General features: G+C 39.3%; 2 protein-coding genes across 2 annotated transcripts in view; one reads left to right on the forward strand and one right to left on the reverse strand.

Moving 5' to 3' along the window:
• Positions 1-205: 205 nt before the first annotated feature.
• On the reverse strand, positions 206-11,676 carry LOC139715565 (E3 ubiquitin-protein ligase RING2-like). The gene is made up of 10 exons (XM_071627127.1): positions 11,526-11,676; positions 10,540-10,573; positions 9,671-9,866; positions 8,592-8,715; positions 7,248-7,361; positions 5,310-5,570; positions 3,889-3,996; positions 3,378-3,522; positions 2,153-2,244; positions 206-533 (listed from the first exon to the last, which is right to left on the reverse strand). Exons 1-10 carry the CDS (start codon positions 11,538-11,540, stop codon positions 441-443), a joined length of 1,182 nt encoding a protein of 393 aa, XP_071483228.1. The 5' UTR covers positions 11,541-11,676; the 3' UTR covers positions 206-440.
• A 2,054-nt stretch (positions 11,677-13,730) lies between these two features.
• Positions 13,731-16,646, forward strand: part of LOC139715566 (serine/threonine-protein kinase Nek1-like) — a 34,957-nt gene continuing 32,041 nt past the window's right edge. The window contains exons 1-3 of the mRNA XM_071627128.1: positions 13,731-13,851; positions 14,617-14,694; positions 15,499-15,592. Coding sequence (XP_071483229.1) covers positions 13,769-13,851; positions 14,617-14,694; positions 15,499-15,592 — 255 coding nt within the window. The 5' untranslated portion in view covers positions 13,731-13,768. The remainder of the gene's footprint in view (positions 13,852-14,616; positions 14,695-15,498; positions 15,593-16,646) is intronic.

Here is a 16,646-nt window from a genome sequence, read left to right on the forward strand (position 1 = left end):
CACATACAACACAATGTCTTGAAATTAACATCCCTTTTTCTGATGTGTCCATGTGGTCATAGTATCACCTGAAAAAAATAAAAAGGTTACTAGTCTTCACCAATAAGAGAGTGGTGCCATTTCTCATGTCACAGGCCAATGAAGTGAACAATTAAAACTACAAAGAAGGGATATCAGTCACAGTCTCCATAAGAGCGGCATCATTTTCTCACGTCTTGTTCACACAAACCAGAAAGTAAAATACAACAAATATGATCACCAGTCCATGGACTTCCAGGATCAATACAAATGTTCATCAGTTCTCCAGGTTAAACACAGTTTTCAGATGTCTTCCAAAAGACTGGTGTCAATTCTTGAGTCGGTGCCAAGGAAGCTTGAGGGTGCACTTGACTGCAAGAGAGGGTCACCAGTCTGAGTTTTCAAGAGAGTGGTACCACTTTTCACTTCTTGGCAAGGAAGTACATCTCCAGGGGTCTGTTCACCTTCCAGTGTCTCTCATTCACCTGCTCCAGAGTCAGGGATCCACTCAGAATCTGCAAAGTATTGTGGATATTAAGTCAAACAAAACAATGATATCACAAACGGCAGAATAAGGACAGATAGTGTTCACATGAGTATAACACAGTACGTAAATCCTGTTATAATGAGGACCGAAAAACCATGACAATAACCCTGTTATATCAACTTTCTCATAATATCAGGGCTGGTACAAAAACAACCCCCCCCCCAAAAAAAAAAAAAAAATAAAAATAAAAAAAAAAATAAATAAATAAATACAATAAGGAGTTGGAACCTGCACAATAACCCTGTCAATACACGACCTCTTTATAGAGAGGCTCCATTGTGTGATATCTCGCCAACTGGGAGTAGCAAGACAATATTGCACGTGGCTGAACCACTGCGACATAATGAAAATGAAGTATTTTCCCTTTTCAAGAGAAAAGTCAGTGATTTTTCCCCTCAGAGATGATACCATTTGTGGAACTGGAGAAATCTTTTCTCAAGCTGTCTATTTCGTGAACATCATATTGAACACTGTGAAATATACTGCCTTTGAACTACAACTACAATCTGAAATATCACAACCCCTGCAAGGACTCTTGCTATGCAGTTTATAGTCAACTGCTCATCATAGGACGTCTTCTAGAGAGTACCACTGCACGCATACACTAGATATCAGGCATGCTAAATAATGCCACCTAGCAGTGCACAATGACTTCACCAAATAAGACTGCAAAAGCATGTAGATGGTCCAGGGAAAAAAGGTCAATGAATATGGCAGAGCATCAGACATGACAACATGAAAGAGCGGAAACCGAATGTAAGAGGTGCAGAACATATGTGACCCTGCACCACACACACACACACACACAAAAACAAACAAACAAACAAACAAACAAACAAACAAAAAGTCGCCAGACATGGATTTTTTATAAAGGGCAGATTCTGAAAGAGCAGACTCTAAACTTTAAAATGATGTATGAGTCAATTCAAATGGATTCTTCTAACCTATATAAATATTGGAAAGAAAGCCCACACTCTGGAAGAGTTGGAACTGAGAAAAGAGGTTCTGAAGTTACAGGGTCTATTCAAGCACTTAATCTTTACTTTTAAAGCCATGCTACTTGTGCCATGAATGGGACAAATAAACATGATGTAAACCACTGGAGCAACAGTGATGAGGGATTATCAGATTTAGCTGAAATTGAGCATGTTCTATTAACACATTCTGTCCATGATTAATGCCAACTTTCAAAGCAGTAGCATTATCCTTTCAAAAGTTATTAGACTTGAAAGTGAAGAGTGTGCAGAGGATTTTCAAGAAATGAAAAGTGGCCTCTAGGTAAGACCTGATCACACTTCTCTACCAAAAGAGGGGTTGTAGAAAAAGTACTGAAATCCCACTTTCCCATTCAAGTTAAGATCCCGAACTCAAGAATAGTGTAGAGGAATAGCTCTTTCAGAAAATATGGAAAACTCCAATTGACTTTGTTGACCCATTTCACCTTTCTTGAGTCCTCACGTATAATCAAGGGATGCGACTTTTTGTTTGTTTTGTGATGCACAGTCACATGTGGGAGTGGGGGGAAAGTTGGTCTTCACGGGGACACTGCGGAGGGGGATATGTAGGTAGCAAGATATAAACATGTACCTGGAACTGGCCCGGTGATGTGGAAATGTAGATGGCGAACTCTGCTCCCTCGTTCTGAGTTGATGAACTTCGGCTGTCCAGCGAATTAGCGTCTACAAATGCACCATAAATCAAAGAGACAGCAAAATATGTGAGTACATCCACTACAAGATTCAATACGTATCTATACAAAAATGCCATCTGCAATAACTGTTTTGCTAATTCAAGGACCCTCCAACAAGCAGAAAGAAGCATACACCTTTTCCTTCATAAAAAAAAAAAATGCAAATGCAGTTAAGTGAATTGTTTTGCATGTAATCGAATGGTATGACACATGAGCAACATTCCAAATGACTTTAAAATTTCCATATTCATCCATTTCTCGAAATAAAGCAAGGTGTCTTTGTCTACACTACAATGTAAGTATATGAAAGAGAAAGCTCCCTTAGTTTTGTATTCTACGTGTAGGACTTCACACTCTAATGTGTCTATCTCCATATCTGAGTACAACCTGTACCATGGTTTTTACTGTACTCTGCGCATTATACATTTCTCATGCCCAATAGAAAAGGAAGAATTTCTATCTTGGGGAAAACAAATGAAATATAATGGACTGAACAAATGCTGGATCATGTTAGAATATTTCATGTCATTGTTTATCAATTCTGGACTTCATAGACTTTGAAGTCTTTCAGGAAAAGTTCATGCAACAGCATTCCTGAGGTATATGATCGATACAATTTAAACATGTAGGCTTCTCAATCTCAAGCTACAACAGAATCCAAGCCCTGGTATTCATGATAGTAATAATACTGACAAAAATAAATACTGCAAAACATGATATATTCGTGGCACGAAATTTTCCCGAATTGCCACTGGAATTCAATGCATATGGTGGAGAAAAGAACTTTGCACGCATTTTAATTTTGCGAATGCTGGCTCTCGCGAAAATTGCGAAATTAAAATGCAAGCAGACATTCCTCGTTTTACAGTACGGTCTTCTTTAACCTGGGTAGCCTCTTGACACTGTCCTACCAGAGGGCCCTGCCATTATCATTACCCTAGCATTGCCAGGTACAGATTTATACAGCTGGGTCGAGAGGGATGTTGTGGGTAAAAGTATCTTGTCTGCAAAAGTTTAATGCTGCAAAAAAGGCCGTCAGCTCCAATTCTCAACAATTTCATGCTGCAAAAATTTTCTAGTTTTACAGTACGCCACAGTGCCCCCACAACAAAGGTGACTTACCCCTGAGGTCTAGTGCGATCCTCATGGAAAGGTACTTGGCAAGGTGGTCGATGGATGCCAGAGCGGAGGTCTTCAGGTAGCGCACCAGGGTGGGGCGATCCTGAATCTCCTCCTGGGGGTGGGGCTTGAAGACCAGCTCAATCTCCTGTAGAGGGCAGCAGACAGGTAGAGAGTGATATTTAACCCTTTATGAACCACGGCAATCAGCATATATACAGTAAGTAACGTGCCAAGATTTTTCACAAGCATTCAGGAATCTCTCCAAACTCGTCCTATTGCATCGCTCTGATTGACAAGTTTTGCTCTTCACTGACATAAATAACACTGAATAATTGCTTACTATTTATGACAACGAAGGGCAATATGTCAATCAGTTGCAACAAAATACTCTTTAGCAACAATTATTTAACTGAATAAACTTGACCTAGTTGCAAAGTCAGCATAGCTCACTCAGATGCAGCAATGTGTCTCAGTTGGTGGGAAAGGTACTCGTTTCTCAATGGGAGCTTACATTGGATGTGTCGGGCATGTCCACACTACCCTCCGCCTCAGCCTCAGCTTCTGGATCCCCGACGCTAGACTCGTCGGAAGTTCTCGGCCGCTTTGGCATCTGCACCACCTGAGAGAGCAAATAAAAAAAAGAAGAAGAAGAAAAACACAAAAACCCCACAATTCTATCAGTTTAGAATATTCAAAATAGTGGGAATATCAAAGTCACTTTGAAATTTGGTTCTCTAGATTTCATTTCTTCTTTACCTTCGGTTACTTTAATTTTTCCACAATACACATGTACCCTTTCCATGTTACCTTCACGCGATGCATAACTTACTTTAAACATGATACTACAGCAAAACTTACAAATGCAGTTCCTTGCTTCAGAGGTTTATGACTTCATCATCTAAGTATCATCCAAATAAATCACATTCATATGTTACAAGATTCTTCAAACATAGATATACCCAATCAATGTGCAAATGGTAGGAGTACCAGTCCTTCTAGAGTTGTAGGGGGAGAGGAGAGGGGGAATAAATGACATATTACTGTAAAAGTGGAAATTTTCGAGGTGTTGAAATTTTCGCGCATTTCGCGCAACCGGAAACTAGCGCGAATATAAAAGCACGCGAATATTTTGCTTGCCATATGTTCCAGTACATAGTTGACGTCTTGATTCCGCGGAATTAAAAACACGCGAAACTCTTCTAACCCCATCGAGCGCTAAAAATTAGTTGCGCGAAAATATCCACTTTTACAGTAAAGGGCTGGTATAGTTCTGGTTGAGATGGGGCTTCCGGCTTCCAACTTATTGTGTAATGACAAGAAACCTCTTCTGAAATACAAAGAGTATGCAACTCTGAGAGGAATTCAAAGCTTATTTGTTGGAAATTGGTTTTGAAAATGGCTGAGATATCCAAGAAACAAAGTAAAACAAAATGGTCATAATAAAAGGGCCTCTCCTTTATTTGGACTACTTTGTTTCTGGATATCTCTGTCATTTCAAAATCATTTTCTTACCAAATAACATTTGAATTCTTCTCAGAATTGTGTGCTCTTTCATATTTCAATGGAGGTTTTACATTATCTCACAAAATACAGTTGGAAAGCTGAAGGCTCATCTCAACCAAAACTATACCATCTCTTTAACCTGCATGTTTTGCCTGAGACAAGTCATATGTCAAACTGAAAAAAAAAATATTTTCGCGGCATGAAAATTTCGCGAATTGGAGCTGACGACAGTTCTCTGGGCATGAAATTTTTGTGAATTACCAGTGTCATTAAATGAATGTTGTGTAGGCAAGAACTTTCGCGTGCATTTTAATTTCATGAATATTGCCGCTCGCAAAATTCGTGAAATTAAAATGCACATGAACATTCCTCGTTTTACGGTACACCTTGGCAGAACAGAAAGAAAATACAATATAGAGAGGAAAATACCTTGTGCCTGTTCAGGCTCAGGGCTGGACTAGCATGCTGCAGGTCCTGGTCTTGGGGTAGTGGGAGGCAGCTGGAGCCCAGGCCCGCATCCTGGGAGTGGCTGCGGGCCAGGCCCGGGAAACCGTCCTCCTGGGGGGACTCGACGGGCGGAGTGAGGGGCGCGGGGTGCCTGCCGTCGTCGCCAGACATGGGCGGGGCGTCGGGGTCTCCGTTTTCCTCCACCTGGTCCTCTGTCTCACCGTCCAGGGGGTTTTGTTTCCTCTGAGAGGGGAGAGAGAGACGGAGACTTTTGAAAATGTTTGAAATGGCATGTTAAAGGGATGGTACAGTATTGGTGGAGATGAGAATTGGGCTTTTATCTTTTTGCGAGATACCAAGAAAGCACTTATGATATAGTACAGAGCATACCATTTTAAGAGGAATTCAAAGTTTATTTGATGAAAATTGGGTTTGGAATGATTGAAACACCAAAAAACAAAGTAAAACAAAGCGATCGTGATAAAGTGTGGGTCCCATACTCTATTAGAATTATTCTTTTTAGGATATCTCAGCCATTTCAAAACCAATTTTCATCAAACAAACATTGAATTCCTCAAAGAATTAAATGTTCCTTCATATTTCATAAGAGGTTTCTCATTATCTCACCAAAAATGTTAGAAACATGAAATTATGTCTCAACCAAAACTATACGATCCCTTTAAAGGGAATGTATAGTTTTGGTTGAGACTTATCTTCAGGTTTATAACTTTTTTTCTTGTGAGATAATGAGAAACCTCTTATGAAATATGAAAGAGCATGTAATTCCAAGAAGGATTTCAATGTCTATTTGATGAAAACTGGCCTTGAAATGGCTGAGATATCCCAAAAACGATCCTAATCAAATTGACAGGCCACAGCTTTTATAAGGATCTCTTTGTTTTACTTTGTTTTTGGATATCTCAGTCATTTCAAAACCAATTTTCATCAAACAAACTTTTGATTCCCCTTGGAATTGTATGCTTTTTACCATTTCATAGAGTGGTTTCTAAATATCTCGCAAGATGATACAAACTGAATCCTCACCTCAACCAGTACTGTACAGTCCCTTTAAAGCATTGAGAGACACAGACAGACCTAGGGCGCTACTTGCCTGCTTGCCAGGGGCAACTACATCTTTCTGTCGGGCAAGTGCAATGAATCGTTACTTAGCCGATGCCCATTTGGGCAAGCATGATCTCTTTTATTTCTTTTATTAATAAGTTTATTATTTATAAGTTGCAAGGAGTTCTTGTTGTGTTGAATTAATTTCTTGGAATTACTGAACTTTGAGACCAGTCCTTGGTTTAAAAAATAACACTTAATCAGCACAGCTCTGTTTGTAGAACTCATTCATATAATAAATTTTGCACCGATGGCAGCTAGGCAAATCTAGAAATGTCATTGGTCAAAGTGACTACCCCCCCCCCCCCCACACACACACACACACCTGAATTACTCAGTAAGAGCAGTGCATAGGTTAGAATTTCTATAAGCTCATGAATAATAATCACATTTGCAGATCTCTAAAGCAATTGTGTGCCACAGAGACGCCAACCATGTAAACAGTATTGCAGTATTCTGAGGGCCAAAAAGGTATGTTTTTTGTGGAAAAACAGTATCTAAACTATCTTTCTTGCAAACATGCTGCAAATAAGTTAAAGTAATACAATTCGGGTAATAAAACAAACAAACAAACATGACTTCTCCATGAAACATGCAATATTTTTGGTGCAAAAACAGGACAAAATACTCGCAAAAAAAAAAAGCAACAGTTGGCATCTCTTTCTCACTGTCCTGCCTACTTGCATGAATCTTTCTCGGCTGCTGCACTAGGTTTCAGTATTCTTTTGCCACAACTGTCAATGCTAACAAACAGCACGACGGCCTTTGGAGGAGGATAGCCCAGAGACAGACCCTTACCTTACAAACGACGCGCTGGGCTCGGTTGAGGGCCTGGACCTTGAGGCCTTCCTCGATGCTGTTGCTGAGGGCCGAGGAGTTGTGGTTCTTGGTCAGCTTGGCAAGCACTCGCTCCTGGAGACCACAAAAAGAAACTTTGAGGTTGATATCCAGTCATACGTGATATAACGAGATAATTTTGCGGGGTGCCATTCCTTTCATATTCTTTTGTTTTCATCCCTGGCATAATTAGATACCATATATAATGAGGAAATTGTAGTGGTCTAAGGCAGCTTGTTTTAACCTGTTGAAGATGAGTCCCGAGTATACTTGGACAGGTGCCTACAGGATGTTGCAGCAAAATCAGACCAACCTCAACAGGTTAATGAGGCTCCTCTGTATGTGCTAATGCTGATACAATTTGTATTCTAATTTGCCTGCAATACTTTACTGTGACCAACAACCACAAAATGACAAGCAAATACAAGAACTTCTAATAGCATGCTAGATCTGTTGAAGGCTAGTGATGCTTTACCTATTCCAGCCTGGCTGTGAGTACAGTGTAAACAAACCAATATGAACTATTGTAGCACATAAGCAAGGAATATGTAAAATAGGAGGTGATAAGGCACACAGAATATGTTTGGAGAGTAAGGGTATACTGTAAAAGTATAGGAAAGTTTTGTGCTACTTATGGTGATCTCCCACAATCAGCTGGTTGAGATGAATTTTTTTGTGTTTTGAATTTCACAGACAGACGTGACTCTTTAGAGAACACTTTACACAGCTTAATGCTGCCATAGCAGCTAAGAGCTTGACAGCAAATACTGCTCTGCCCTACTTTGGCAAAAGGAAGCAAGTGACATACCATCCGAATTTGAGTTATTGATGTTTTCATAATTCACAAAATGAGCTCTTCTTCCAGGACAAATTTCATGATGAAACACTTATCCTACTAAGAGATATGATGTTAGATAAGACATCATGATAGTCCATTGACGTCAGTGTAAATGACAGACCAATTTGCTCTTTTACGAGAAATGCGACTTTTGTCACTTGCTTCCTTTTGCCAAAGTAGGGCAGTGCTGTAGAAGAAAAGTGATCTACATTACTACAGCAAATTCACTCATGCTACAGAACTAGCGAACATGAAGAAAACTCCAAATAATATAAAAATAAAAGAGGAAAAAACACACAAAAAAATTTCCGCTCTCTTAGTTTTGCTCTAGTTTTGTGTGAAGTGAAAATTTCCACACTGCAAAAATGTCTATCTTCACAGTAGCCCTAAATGTGTATCTAAGACGTTGCATCAGAAAGGTTATTTATTTATTTATTTATCTATTTTTTGTGTGTTTCTAATCTCACCTGGTGTGCCTCATACTCGTCTCTGCTGGGGTAGATCTTGGATATGAGGTCGTCAAAGTTACGATCCTGGCGCAGTGAGCGTTTGGATACCAGCTTCTTTCTGCATGTTGGACACTCCTTGTTCCTACAAAAAAGTGAGCAGCAGATTACTGAACACTGTCACCAAACTAAACTCCACCAAAAGAAATTTAACTAAGCAGTTGAAAACATAAATCAATAAGGTATATATACACTGTATGATAATCAGCTGTCTCTCTGTGTTTTTTTTTTTTCTCTATCATTTGTTTGATAACTTATACACCATATATCAAGTGAGTCTAATTTTTTCGTGAACTGGGAATTTCCAATGATTTCAGGAGTGGCTAAATTCGTCACATTCAGGTCTGGATCAGAGTAAATATTTTTGCATGTCTTTAAGTTTGTGAACAGCATCCGACTCGCAAAATTCACAAATATAAAAGCTTTGTGACATATTTGGCGTATACATTTAATGTATATCTCAAAAACATTGCGGAGGTATCGCAGACAAAACCAGAGTCCATCACATGGCTGGAACTGAGTAGATGTCTCAAAGACCACTTGCAGACATGGAAAAGTCTCTAAAAAAAATGATGAATTCATGTATTTGCTTTTCCTGTGACTACAAACAAATGGAGACCCAGCTAGTCTCCAGAAGGCAGCACAGAGATGTAACTGCAAAAAAACTCTCCTAAGACTTGCATGCAACGGACCCCTGGTCGCCACTTATACATCTCCAAACCAATGAGATGCACCCACTTTTAAAGGGATGGTATAGTTTTGGTTGAGATGGAGCTCCAGGTTTCCAACTGTTTTGTGAGAAAATGAGAAACCTCATATGAAATGTGATCCTTTTATTAGGATTGCTTCGATTCACAGTACTTTGTTTTGGGATATCTCAACCAATGCAAAACCAACTTTCATCACAGAAATTTTGAATTCTTCTCAGAATTGTACACTCTGTATCATTTCATCTGAAGGGGTTTCCTAGTACCTCGCAAAAAGTTAAAAGCTCGATCCTCATCTCAAGCAATACTATACCATCCCTTTAATATGCTCACCCGCTCCTCAGGGCCGTGGTGATGCAGTCCTGGCAGAATCGGTGGAGACACTCCTTGGTGGTGTACGTGTTCTTCAGCATGTCCAGGCAGATGGGGCACATGAGCTCGCTGTGAAGGCTGCGGGGGGAGACGGCGATCTCGGTGTCGTCCGTGATGGCCTCCTGGGGTGTGCGGTGCAACTCGTAGAGACTCAGCTCTGCGGGATCAAGATGATGATGGAGAGAGGTGGGGGGGGGGGGTGGGGGAGGAGAGGAGGAGGAGGAGGAGGCGGTGGAGAGGATTGGAAAGACGTTGGTTAATCCTCACTCAGGACTCTCATTGTCATTATATTCTACTGACACACTTAGGCATGCTATAATAATAAATATAGATATAGATATCATAATACACAAAGAATTTAATGAACAAAACAAACTTACGTGTGTGATGTAATCAACAAGATGCACATTCCTGTAAAGAGACATTGTTGATTTGCTAAAAACCTTTATCACTGTATTGTGTCACGAAGTAGTTTAAATGCTTCTTTCTGTATATCCCGCCTGTACTTGTACTTTCTGGGGGGTGTTTCATGAACTTAGTCAGCGCTGACAAGTTGTCATTTTCTGACAATCACCATGGTAACAGTCAGTGACCAGAGCATCTCAGCCAATCAAAACCAAGGATTTTGCTGAAATTGTCAGCGCTGACAACTTGTCAGCGCTGACTATATTGATGAAACACCCCCCAGATCAAATTAAATCTTCAATTACAACAACACAGTCTACAGCAAACACCCTCGCACAAATTCTGTGGACTGACAGATGTTGTTGTTGTGTTTGAGGCGAGTCATTCATGAGGTGCGTCAGATTTGGCCATCACTGTAGTCTTACCCCAAGACTTGCTTGGCTGAGAGTTTCCTCCAGTCTAGGAAGAGAGAGAGAGAAAAAAAAAATAATTGACAGAAGTACACGTAGCAATAACATGTCCCACATACATAATTCACTAGATAGAGAAGCACTCTGGGCCCCGTCTTATAAAGCCTTCAAATCAATCACAAGTCCCTAAATCAATCGCAACTTGCATTGAAGCTCACATGAAACTTGTGATTGATTTCTATCACAAGTCTTTATTATAAGACAGGCCCCTGGAGAGTGCAGACATCAATCCATGTCATGGTAAACCCAACAAGGAGCACAATGCACTGAAGGAAATAAATATTGCATTCGAAGAAATTATTTCAAGAAGAAAAATGTGAATTTGCATGTACGCCAGCAGCAGCAGGGTCGGGTCTTGAAAAAAAGATCTGACTGTATCTAGAGACTAGAGTCTAGTCATCTGAAATATGTTCTGTGGAGACCGTCTTGCTTCACAGAATCCCTTCCTAGTTATGGAGGAGAGCAATATATATATACGACATGACAAGTTAAAAAAAACCAACTTCTTACTATTATGTAATCTTAGGACAGGCGGATTTTACTGTTATTGTTACGCCAGCCAGCCAGCCAGGTCGGGGAGGCTGCGTCCCATCGGCATCAGACTACAATTACATTTCATGAAACCATGCCCTACGACAATACGTATGCCATGGATAAAAATGAAAAATCTTGGATATTTAAGTAAATTTTTAATAGTTTTAATTTCTACTTGACGTTGATTTGCATTGAAAAGTATAAGTATTCATTATCATTTTTTACAAACTTGTGTTTCCTATAGACCCTACTTTACATTCACTCAAACTCATTCTCGCCAAAACAGAACAAATCAAAACACTCAAAAAGCAAAGCTTCCTGGCCTTTCATGATCACTACACTGTCATCATCATCATAAATCACGCGTCCGTGTACGATCCGTCCTCCACATAAAAACGTGAACTTACCTGGGTTACAGCCATTTTTCTATTGCTCTAAAACCCACTCAGAGCCAGGTGAGTAGCAAGCCTTGCCTCTCTATGAGGTAAAATTCGATCAGTTCCCTGGTCTTTTCACTCTGGTGCTTTTACAATGACGATTTGGGTGAGTGACAAGACTTTTCCGGCTCTCTGGTCTGGCTGTCGTCTTATTCTTCTTCTTCAATCTTTTGAGCTCGTCCTAACCTTTAATTCGTACGAGATTACGAGTGACGCTGTACTTTTAAAATCAAAATTATTATTTTTTATTCAATTTTGTAGCTTAAAATAAATATATTAATATAAACAAATTTATTTTGTAAAGAAATAGGTTGTATAAATTATTGTATTAACATATTTTTTTATGATAAGCAGAACTAATACACGTTAACCTTTGACATCCCTCATCGTAAACAATTTTAGTTGTCAGGAGTGAAATTCCAGTGAGAGCTACGATCAATGGTAAGAAAATTTTGCAATTTTCGCTCCACTTTATGTCTTTTTCAGTTAAAATGACATTAAAACGATGGCCAAAGATATGGTATTATTATCCAGTAACAGAGAGCTAATCGTTGTTATGGTAGAATGCTGTAAGACCCCGACTTTTCTCGCAACCTCGCCCCGCCAACGAGGCCAGCTTGCAGTTGCGGTTCGCTCGACTCGGTCGGTCGGGCTGTTCTCCCGACGCCTCCATGTCGTGTGCCTTTGCGATGCGGGCCGCAGGCAAGGCGGCTGCTTACTGCGTGTGCGCGGCGGGCTGGCTGCCAGCTGGAAATGGCGCGCATACTGAAGCAAGGATACTATCACAATTTGCCTCATTATCACGCCGTCTATTCGATGATGATGCATGTACCATTATCTGCATACGCGCATGTTGTCTTCCTACTTTTTATTTCATTTAACCGTTGGCGTTTAATGCCAAGTGTTCTAGACAAGTAAATTTTAAGTGAAGATGATGTATCGCCTGTCTGTCTGCAGCAAACAAACATGTTGAAGAGGGTTGTTTGCTCTGATTCTAGTCTAGAACTGAACTCTAGACCAGTCTTGACGACACTTATCATGACAATACATGATGAGACTTGTAAGTTGTAACTTAACGGTTAGTCAACATGAGCTAAAGGACCGCTCTCCCCCGCGCTGGAGGTGGGTGCTCATGAGAGGCCTCTTTTTCACTTCTCTTCCTTCTCACATCTGACATACAGTCATTAGTGATTACAGAAATTGTTGCAAGTTTGCTTTGTTGCACACACATGTCCACTCTCCATGATGAAAAGAAGAAAAAATTATGTGTGTTCCTTTTTTTTTTTGACAAAAAATTGAGTTTTAAGCAACTGATGATGTGCAGTTACCCACCCGAAGCATTGCTGGCGGCAGCGGGTCTGCTCAATGCAGCTATGCAGGGCTGCCACACCGATCTATTGCCTTTTTTATGGTAAAGTATTGGCTTCATCTGACCTAAAATTTTCGGTGCTTTTTTTTTCCTGCTGCCCTACAATTCATAACCATATATAAATTGTATTACTTTTGTGTATTTATAACACTCAGCATATATTTAGACATCACTAGATCTACTACCAGTACTAGAACTACTACTATGTACGGTACCCGTTGTGTAGTAGACCTCTACTAGTAGAATCTATTGAATATCAGGAATTCCGTTGCCGAATACCCCAACTAATGCCAGGCCATTTCAACGTGCTTGCATGCGTGCATTTACGTGTATGCGTGGGTGCACGCGTAAGTATAACGGTAAGTATTTAGTACACAGTACCTATATGTTACGACCAGCGTGCACAATGATGTGATTGAACCTTGGATATTCTGCCTTGTTCCCCATTAATGCATGCTAAAGATCTATCTAGATCTATTCTAAATTACAATAAGTTTTATATCTATACTGTTGCTCCTACTATACTAGTACACTCTATACTGTTTTCTATAGTACATGTATGTGTGGCAAGTGCATATATTTTTTTCCATTTATTCTTTTTTATCCAGATGCAGCATCTAACAGTCATGACAAGTTGGTTTTAAGATTTGCAATCAAAAGCTCTGCAAATACTGTTGTAGACTATCTCAAATCATGATAACACATTCCATTTCTGGTCATTATTCTCAGATATAGGTCACAGGTTAATAAAATCTTCTTTTCAGGTGCTTGAGCATGGATGTAGCCTCTTGCTGCCAGATGTTTTCATGATTGGTGGGGGCATCATGCCTGGAGAGATGACCTCATGGATTGCTATGAGAAAATCACGACATTGGGACAAGGGGGTGGTGGAGCAGTCTACCTGGTCAGGCACAAAATCAGCAAAAAGTAAGTTTGTGCACTCATTGAACAACATACCCTATGATGTGGAATTGCCTTTGAATACAAAATAATGACATATAGATTGAATGTGAAGTACATTTACATACAGTAGTTAGTAGCATTGCCATCAAGGTAACTTGAAATTTTTCAAATGTTACATAAGATTAACTTGTTTTTTCTGAACCTATAGTATTTGAGAGAGAGAGCGAAAAAAAAAAGCAAGCAATATAAATGCATGATATTTTACACCATTACTTTGTGACTGTCACTGGCATAGAATTCTTCTTTCCTTCCTTTCTTCCTTCTTTTCTTTCTTTCTTTCTTTCTTTATATTTCAAATCTTTCTGAACTTTCATTCATTCAATTGTTTGGCCCAATGTGCCTGGTTGATACCGTTTGCTGACCTTTTCATGCATGCATCATGGTTAACTCACATACAGGACCTCAATTTATGTCCTATCTGAGGGGCAGAGTGTTTCTTCTCTTACTACAGGGGACGGAATGCTCACACACAACATTGCTCAGTGGGACTTGGGAAATTGAAGCAAGTTCCTTTTGATCTTGAGGCAGACGCACCACAGACTGAGGCAAATCACCACCCTTCTCTGAACTTATGACCTACCCCTTATTGCACTATCTATCGATACAAATGATTCCTAAGTAATAATTTGTGTAAATAGTAACTTTAAGACCATCTACCAGTCTCTGCAGTGGATTAGGAACAATTACAATATCTTTTTTCTTTAAAATCTATGCTCACCTTTGCTTCAGACTCCTTGCTCTGAAGAAGATTCAACTGGATGAGAAAAGAAAGACTCGGACCAGGACAGCAGTTGAACGGGAAGCAAAGTGAGTTCTAAAAAAAAATGAAATAAAAATGGATGTGATTGTTTGTTGAATTTGTTGGATTGAATATGGTCAATTTACTACTATTCCATTAGAGAAATGTTGTGCAGCTTGGTGCATACTTTCTTTTGTAATTTCCTTTGATGCAACTTGTGATTATTAGCTAGAAGGGCTTTAAAGTCTACTTCAAACGTCACAAAATATTGCATGGTTAAGGAGAATGATGTCTCCAAACATCACATATAAAATATTATGGTAATACTTTTTAGAGTTTATGAATAAGAAAAAAGAAATCTATCCTCATGTGTTTCGAGAATAAGCTCCCCTCTTGTCCCGAGAAGAATGGTCAGAATTTTTTTTTTTTTTTTTTTTTGGGGGGGGGGGGTTCTGAATGAAGCTATTGGAATTCTATGGTATTTATTCCCCTCCATCTTAAAGAAGTTTCAAGTTTTTTTGTTCTGAGGAAAAGTCTGAATTACCTACCTCTACAGTATACCAACTTATGAAAGGAATCTAATTTTCAGGGTTGCATAAAGGACACACAAACTTGAAAGAGCATAATCTATGTAGTGGCCAGTAGAAATAGACCGAGTGAAAAATTGAGACTTGCATGAAAAAGCAAACATTCCATCAATATGGTAATTAATCCTTGAAAAAGCATTTGTAACTAATCCTGTGAAATGAATGTTTTGTGTAGTATTCCCTTAAAAAAAAACAAAGGTTTTAAAACCATGATACATTTGAGTACTGGTATGTCATAGTTAAAGTCCATACTGTCTCTGCACCGGGTTATGTTGCATCACACAGGATCTTGTCCCAGTTGAAACATCCCCACATCGTCACGTACCACGACTCGTTCTTCGAGGAGAAACCAGAAGCCGTCTTCCTATGTATCGCACAGGTGAGAGAATTCAGCCCGCACTATTTATAATCATCACAGTGTCATTGCCATGGAAACCTTCCATGTGCTGCTATCTGTACCGTCATTGCTCAAGCCCCTAGTTACACATTACTATTAAATACTAGGTCTTAAATTTCATATTAAAACACATTCATAATCCATGCATTCTAAAGACACTCTTTGTTTTAAGAACAAATCCCAGCATACAAAACAAAAATAACATTAGGAGACAAAGCATTTGTCAGCGCAGCTCCTGAACTGTGGTATCACTTATAATTAGAAGTTCGGAGATCTCCAACTGTAGCAGTCTTAAAATCAAGACTCAAGACACATTTTGTCACAAAACTGTGCATTATTGTTGAGCACATCAGAAGCTTGCACCTTATAAATTTATAATCTTGCTATTATGTACATTGTAGCATTTTCCGCACACTAGAAGGGGTAATCTGACAAGTAAATTAGTGAAAACTTTTGAAGTTTTGATACTTCATGATTGACACGTAGTAGTTTGTGTGATTAAATTGAGAAATTACACTATCTTTGCACACTTGACATTCATTGTGAAATTTTATATGGTTGTAAAGGTCAAATAATAGAAGATGTCAGGCACCAACTCCAGGGCTCTGTATAAATATATCCCTGTGAAAGAATTATGTGCATCAAAAAAAATCATAAACCACTAATAATACAGCTGTAAATAGTAATAAGAATTATTATGATATTCTGGTAGAATTCTACCACATCTTGCATTGCAATGACTGGGTACTTTCCTGTGCTCAGACTTAACAGTTCTTCATATTTGCCAATAGCAAGCTTTGGCCTTTTCTCTGTAGAGTGGAGGAGGCAACTCGGGGTTTGTATTTTAGTGGTAATTTTGTGATTGTAAGCAAAGATGGGTGCCAAGCTCAAGGGTGAAAAAAAAAAATAGAAACAGATGTAGGTTATGACCTACTCTGATTTGCTTGATCTTGTTGAACATTGTTGTTATTTCAAGTCTAGGGGGCATACCACTGCTTGTTTTCCTTGCACTTTAGGACGGACAGATTCTGGTCGT

This window comes from Diadema antillarum, unplaced genomic scaffold, assembly GCF_040938485.1.
Source record: "Diadema antillarum isolate AM-2024a unplaced genomic scaffold, OU_Dant_1.0 scf00000051, whole genome shotgun sequence".
Lineage (NCBI taxonomy): Eukaryota > Metazoa > Echinodermata > Echinoidea > Diadematoida > Diadematidae > Diadema > Diadema antillarum.